At 56.3% G+C, this 6,821-nt stretch overlaps 1 protein-coding gene across 1 annotated transcript in view; it reads right to left on the bottom strand.

Moving 5' to 3' along the window:
• PLEKHG4 (pleckstrin homology domain containing, family G (with RhoGef domain) member 4) overlaps window positions 1–6,695 on the bottom strand; it is an 8,408-nt gene extending 1,713 nt beyond the window's left edge. Inside the window, exons 1-16 of the mRNA XM_010851118.1 lie at window positions 6,185–6,695; window positions 5,932–6,051; window positions 5,729–5,852; window positions 5,547–5,640; window positions 5,384–5,458; window positions 5,190–5,306; window positions 4,922–5,020; window positions 4,679–4,827; window positions 4,389–4,527; window positions 4,178–4,294; window positions 2,476–2,658; window positions 1,722–2,224; window positions 1,400–1,646; window positions 594–683; window positions 289–510; window positions 25–195 (exon numbers count right to left, since the gene is read on the bottom strand). Of these exons, the coding sequence (XP_010849420.1) occupies window positions 25–195; window positions 289–510; window positions 594–683; window positions 1,400–1,646; window positions 1,722–2,224; window positions 2,476–2,658; window positions 4,178–4,294; window positions 4,389–4,527; window positions 4,679–4,827; window positions 4,922–5,020; window positions 5,190–5,306; window positions 5,384–5,458; window positions 5,547–5,640; window positions 5,729–5,852; window positions 5,932–6,051; window positions 6,185–6,695 (2,961 nt within the window). The remainder of the gene's footprint in view (window positions 1–24; window positions 196–288; window positions 511–593; window positions 684–1,399; window positions 1,647–1,721; window positions 2,225–2,475; window positions 2,659–4,177; window positions 4,295–4,388; window positions 4,528–4,678; window positions 4,828–4,921; window positions 5,021–5,189; window positions 5,307–5,383; window positions 5,459–5,546; window positions 5,641–5,728; window positions 5,853–5,931; window positions 6,052–6,184) is intronic.
• Between the last annotated feature and the right edge of the window lie 126 nt (window positions 6,696–6,821).

Below are 6,821 nucleotides of genomic sequence, written 5' to 3' on the forward strand. Positions count from 1 at the left end.
GGGGAGGGGCCGGGTTGGGCCTACCTTGAAGGAGCGCTTGTAGGTAAACATGTCAATGCCTGTGGGTCCTCGGCGAGGCTTGCTGAAGAGCAACAGCTCCTCAAAGAGGAAAATGCGACGCAGGGATTTGTGGCGCCCACAGCGGACTGTGAACTCATCCTGCCGGACCAACTGGCCCTGTTCCTTGAGGTTGACCTGCCAAGTGGGGGCCTGGTGGGTGCCTGGCCTCTTCTGCCCCCTCCCTTCACACCCACTGCCCCCTGGCCACCATGGCCTGCCAAGACTCACGTCACAGCCCTGGATGGCATCCATGGCTAGCAAGTCATTGCCGTGTCGCAGCTGGAAGTGCACGAGGCTCTGGGCAGCCCGCAGGGCACTCAGCTCCTGTGCGGGTCCCCCGCAGGCCCGTGCCAGCTCCTGCAGCAGCAGCGCATACTTGCTCATGCGCTGGATGGGCTTCAGCAGGTAGGAGGCCAAGTCCAAGTGGTCCCCCAGTGCCTGCTGCTTGTCCTGCCGGGTGCATCAGACACCGTCAGGGAGCTTCCCGTTGTTTGCTCCATCCCTCCTCCCACTACAATCTCAGGCTCACCCACCCTGAAGAAGACGTGACCATAGCTGGTCATCAGGGCATCGGAGCGCGGTTTATTCTTGCTGTAGAGTGCGTACATCCCAAACTGCACCCTCTGCAAAGATACACAGCTTGACCAGGTGCCAATGGGCCAGCATCCAAGGGGGTCAGACCACTCTCAGCTCGGGAGGCCCAAATGGCCAATGTGTTCCCAGGAAGCCTCCCACCGACAGATCCTACCTGCCCTGCTTGGAGTGCCGGGTGATCTGGCAGGAACAGGTGCTGTGCAGGGAGGGGCCTGCCTACAGGGCTCTGGGGAGGAAGTCCTGCACACAGCCCTGCCACTCCCACAGCCCCAAGAGCTCTGCTCTGGTCTCATCTCACCTCAGACGACCCTTCCCCTGCTCACAACACTAAGCTACACTGACCCGTCTCCTTCTCAACCACTGGGCCACTTTCCTGCCCAGCACGTTGTACTTGATCTTTCCTCTGAATGGAATGCTCTGACTACAGCCCCTCCCTCTGGCCTTAGCTCAAACATCAGCTTCTCTTAAGATGCCTCTAACTGTTCTCTCTAAAGGGGGTACCCCTGCCTCACTGCTAACTCACTATCACCTATCTGGATTTTTTTCTAATCCCAATTATAATCTGGAATTATCTATTTCACACTCACATCTCCTCTGCTAAACTAAAAGCACCCTGGAGAACAGGGGCCAGTTGGTCCTGCTCATAGCTGTACCCATCACAGGACCTGACACCAAGGCCAGACCCAGTAGCTCGCTGTTGAGTGTTGCAGGATCAGCCAGGGGCTGCGTGGCCTGTGGGGCTTACATGGCGCAGGAAGGCATAGGCCACCCGGGGCGGGTGCTGGGTACAGGCCTCCAGCTCACGCAAGAAAAAGTGGCGGTGGAAGTCCCACAGCTTCTCCAGGTTGCCAAAGAGTTGGGCACGCTGGCCACGGAGGCCCTGGGGCACATCAGGGCGATCCAGCTCAGGGAAGTAGTTCTCCATGGTGTAGTCCAGGGCACGGACATACTCCCGCTCCGTAGCCACCATCTCTGCCAGCACCAGCTGAAGTCTACCAGGGAGGTGGAGTCAGGACCTGAGACATCCACCCTGCCACCGCCCTCCCTGCCCTGCCCACTCTCTGTACCTGTTGGGGCTCCTGGGGTCACAGCTCCCTGGAGGAGGCACGGTGGGGCATGACCCTGACTGGGCACCACCTCCAGCCTCTGGTCTGTGGCAGGCAGGTACAATGGCCTCATGGTGGCACTGGTGGGCAGGTTCTCTAAGACTCAATCCCAGATTCCGATCAAGGCTATAGGCTTTCCTCAGGGGAGGGACAGCAGGTACCGCTGGGACCCGGCTGACACACAGGCTAGCTGTGCTACCCGTTGGGGGTGACTTCAGAGCAGCTTCTAACTTCTGATCCAGGGCCAGCCAGGTGTCCTGGCACTGCGCCCAGGCCCCGCGGCACTCATGGCGAATGGCCTCAGATCCCAGCCCTGTGGCTAAAGCCCACATCTTTCGGAAGTGGGCAGGAGGCAAGTCCGGGTACTTGGTCCAATGCAGCTGCAGCCGCTGCAGCACAACCCCTGGGTGCTCCTGTTCCAGCTCTGCCAACACTTGCCGCCCCTCCTCGGCCCAGGTCAAGGCCTGCAACACCAAGGCCAGATGGGCACTGAGGAAGGATCTCCCCAAGACTGCTGAGCCTTCTCCTCTATCTCCCCCCAGCCCCACAGAACGGTGGCCCCAGGCTACATCCCCAGTAGATTTGGGCATCGGACTGAAAACAGGGAGAGAAAACAGGCACAATATCCTTCAAAGCTCAGGCTGCCGTAGCACTAAGCAGCCACCCCTCTGACTTCTCTGACCACCTGGAACCAGGGACAGGACCCCTCACGCACCTGCTTGAAGAACTGCAAGAGTCTCTCAGCATCTGCCAGTCGCTGCCGCCGCTGGGCCAAAGCCCTAGAGAAGTCGGCCAGCTGGGTTTGCAGGGTCAGAAAGCGGGCCCCAAAGGGGCCCAGTTCGGCCGCATCACAGCCAACCAGTGGCTGCAGACATTTCTCCCCTCGCCTGACCTGTTCCTGGAGACAGAGCCTGGAATCAGCAAGCCTAGGCCTGGCATTGCAGTTGCTGAGCCCAGGTCTTTTCCATGGATGTCTGCAGGCATCATCAAGTCACTTCTGTGAAGACCAGACCTCCGCAACCCCTCCCCCAACCCCCTCTCTCTGTTCTCCTCTCCACAGCGAAACTCCCTGGAGAAACCATTATTTTCATCATTACTTGTTAACTATGTTGGCCTTCTGCAACCCCACTTCACTCCCCATCCCCAGCACTTCTCAGGCTTCCTCTGACTCTTACCATTCAGTAGTACCAAACCTCTCTCCTCTAGCTCCCCTGACCTCTCCCCACTCCCTGATTCTCCTTGGCTTTCTCTAGTGCTTCCCCCCTCCTGATCCCCCATCCCTTAGCTCAGTTGTTAAACCTTGGTGTTCCTGAAGACGGCCCACTCTCTCTCAGGCAATCATGTGCACATACACTTCAAATACCACCCATACACCTACAACCACCAAATAAGCCTCTACACTCAGTGCTCCCTCTCCTTCCCTCATGGTCATTTCCAAAGTACATCCAAGGCTGGACAGATGAATGCCCTTTCCCCCAGAAGGTCTGTCTCTCAGGAAACAGTACCTATTCACCTTTGTAAACACTTCTCCTTCTCACAGCTTCACATGTATTCACCACTGAATCCCATCAACTTCTCAAATGTTATCTCCTCTGCCACCATCCTGGCCAGAGTAAGCATCATTCCCACCTGGACCACTACAAGTGCCTCTTCAATGGACTCTGCATGTCCATCCACCAAATCACTGTCTACCCAGGAACTATGGTAATCTTTCTAGAATACAGATCTGATTGTACGATCTTCCTGCTTAAATTGTACTCCGTTACAGGACCAGTTCCCGGCCACTGGCCATTCTTCCAGCCTCATTTTACCTCATCTCACCCTACTCTCCCTCCCTCTTCTGCACTGTATTTCATCCTCGCTGACTTTCTGATGGTTCCTCAGGCAAGCCACGCTCCCTCCTATCACAGGACCTTTGTACATGCTTTTTGCTTCCTCAGTCTGAAACATGTCTTTTCTCTAACCCTCTTCTGCCTGGTTAACGTCAACCTATCCTTCAGATCTCAGATCAAAGTCACTATCTCAAGAGAGTTTGCCCAATACCCCTCCTCGTTCAGGACTTTATCATACACTCAGATAGAAATACCTGTATTGCTTGTCTCTAGAACTTTTGCACACAAAGAACAAATGTGCTCAGTCACACAGTCATGTCCAACTCTTTGCAACCTCATGGATGGTAGTTTGCCAGGCTCCCCTGTCCATGGGATTCTCCAGGCAAGAATACTGGAGTGGGTTGCCATTCCCTTCTCCAAAAAAGAACATACACATGACTTTCAATCTTTGGTTACAACTGATCTCCTCCGCTTCACTGTAATTTCCAAGAGAATAAAGACTAGATTTACTTTTACCCACTTTGCATTCCAAGTTTCTGGCAAAGTGCTCCAATACCTACACGAGGAACAAGTAACCAAACTCACCTGAGCAATCTGGTCCAGCTCCCGAAAAGGGCCTTGGGCCTGAAGCAGCACGTCCAGTGAAGGCTCCCTGGGCTCCTCAAGTGCTGGCCAGCCCACCTGCTGAAGCCACACTTCCATCTGGAGGAGTACAAACAAGGAAAGGAGAGTTGCTATGGGGTGGGGGTGATGCTTAAGATTAGAGGTGGGGCCCACCAGGGCGGATAGCTCCCACCTGGTGCAGCTCGCCCTCCTGGGCCTCCAGCGTCTGGACCAACTCCAGTGCTTGTATTCGGCGGTTACCCTGCAGTGTCAGTTGGTGCAACAATCCATCCACGCGGCCATACAGCTCCTCAACCTCGTCCACTGCTGACCTGGTGCATGGTACATGTCTTAGTGCCCCTTCCAGGTGCCTAGCTCCACTTGACCCTGTCCTGGGACCATAATCCTGGCTGGTCTGGGCCAGACACTGAGTCCTTGGCATGAGATATAATGGGCTGGGGCAAGACCTGGGCTTGTACCTACCTGTAGTCTGGGCTCAGGGTCACCTCTGGGACCTCTTGCTTTAGCCACGTCAGCTCCAAGGCTCCCTGGCATTGTAGCCATGCCAACCGTGGAGAGTCTAGCACATGCTCCATCAGGACCCGTGCCTGCTGCAGCAGTCGACCGACTTCCTATGATTAAGAGAAACGGGTAGTAGAGGCGCATGTGGGAGAAGGGGAAGAAAGATAGGGAGAATTTGGGGAGGTGTCAAGAGGGGACACTCACCCCAGACTCCACAGGCTGAGGCACAGCCTTCATGCTCTCAATGGCTCCCTGAAGCAGGGCACAAACCACCTGGCAGCTCTGCAGGAGGGCTTCCAGACGCTGTGAACAGAGGCAGGCATGACCAGCACAGAGCACAGGGCTGGTCCCAGGCATCTTGGATCCTAGGCCACTGCAGCCAGCTATGCACTGCCCAAGCCAGCCCAGGGGGAGCTCCTCTGCTAACCATATTGCCTGCCCATCCACCCAATGCCCCACCCAGTGTACTGACCATCCGGAAGTCCAGCCAAGCTTGGTGACAGTAAGGCAGGCCTCCTCCTAGTGAAGTGAGCAACTCTGAGGTGGAGATGTGGGTCAGCAGGCTTTGGTGAGAGGATAGATGCTCTATCTGCAGAAAAAGGTGTAGTGGACTCGGGCCTGGTGGGGACTCACCCCATCTCCACCCTGACCAAAATGGCTCAGTACCTGAAGCCCTGCAGGCACTTCCTCCGGCAGCTTTCCCACCAGCAGCACACGGTGCACTGATCCTGGGACTGCTTCCTGCAAAGAATCTGAGCTCAGGCCTGATCCCGACCCTACACGAAAGGAATGGCTAGGGGGAAGAAGGGAGCTACAATCCTGTACTCACTTGCAGTTGGCTGAGCCCCCAGAATATGGAAGAGCTTGGGGAACAAATCCGGGCGTCCACTAGCACGGTCAGTCCCAAGGTCTGTACTTTGGGCCTAAAGGAGCAGGCTTTTGTTGAGTATCTATTTCCCCAACCCTACCATCTCCTGGCTCAGGTTCTGTCCCCCAACCTCCTCCCCCAACCTGGGGATGCTTTGCAAGTAGAGCAGGAGGCGGACGAGCTCATGGCTGTTGCACTTGGGGTGATTCCAAGCTGAGTTATGGGCACACAGAAGCAGCACTGCCCGGCCTTCTACATCTCGAGTCCCTGTGGGGAAAAGGCAGTGAACATCTGCTCAATCAACCCACCCCACCTGTACCGCCTTTAGTGTCTCCCAGCTAGCTACCTGGCAGGGCAGCCATGCCACTGGCAAGTAGCTCCCAGGCAATGTCTTGGGCCAGGAGGTAGTCAGTGGACTTCAAGAGTCTGGATCTGTGGGAGTCTTGGCGAGGAAAACCGCTTGGGTCTACACTGGGCAATCTACCCAGAGACCCCCTATTTGCACCTGGGCTTTAGCCTGAGTAGGATCAGAAGCCTCCCCACCTTCAGGTACCCTCCCTTCTTCCCTCCCAAGACTTCCCTGGCCCAGCCTTCGTTACCTGCCTCCAGTAGCTCTGACGATGTCTCAGATAAAAGACCTCCATGGTTCACAGGGTCACTGTCCAACACTTCAGGGTCCAAGCGGACTGGCATGACCCTGCCTGAAACTGAGTCCCCTGCCAAGTCTCCTCCTTGGCTGTCATTCTCACCCTGTGCCAGACTAAGGTGGGAAGACATTGGACTTAGGAGGATCTTCACTCCAGAGGAGGCTGGTTCCTTCATGTGGACAGAAGATCCTCTTAATGTGCCCTTCTGGCCATGCCCCGACTCATCTGCAACCATCTGTCCTGTGGGTGACTGAAGTTCACCAGGCAGAGGGCTGCCCTGGAGCTCCTCCCCCTGGGCTGCCCCTGCTGGTGGGCTTGGAGGATGGGGGTTCTTAGCCTGCATCTGGGGAGCAGGTTCCCCCTCATCCCAGGCATCTCTGAAACTGCACACAGCAAATCTCCAGTCGGTGGCATGGCCCTGGGACTCTGGAGACTCATCCCCATCCTCCAGGGGCCCTTCCATCACCCCTTCCTTAAGCGTGGGCCTGCTCCAAGCAAAAGGGAGAGGAGCTAAGCCCTCGGTGTGAACTAAGACCTCAGCTCATCCAGGAAAGACGTTGAAGATGGCCGGGTAGAGCTCGGCGGGGGG

Source organism: Bison bison, unplaced genomic scaffold (genome assembly GCF_000754665.1).
Source record: "Bison bison bison isolate TAMUID 2011002044 unplaced genomic scaffold, Bison_UMD1.0 scf7180017864297, whole genome shotgun sequence".
Lineage (NCBI taxonomy): Eukaryota > Metazoa > Chordata > Mammalia > Artiodactyla > Bovidae > Bison > Bison bison.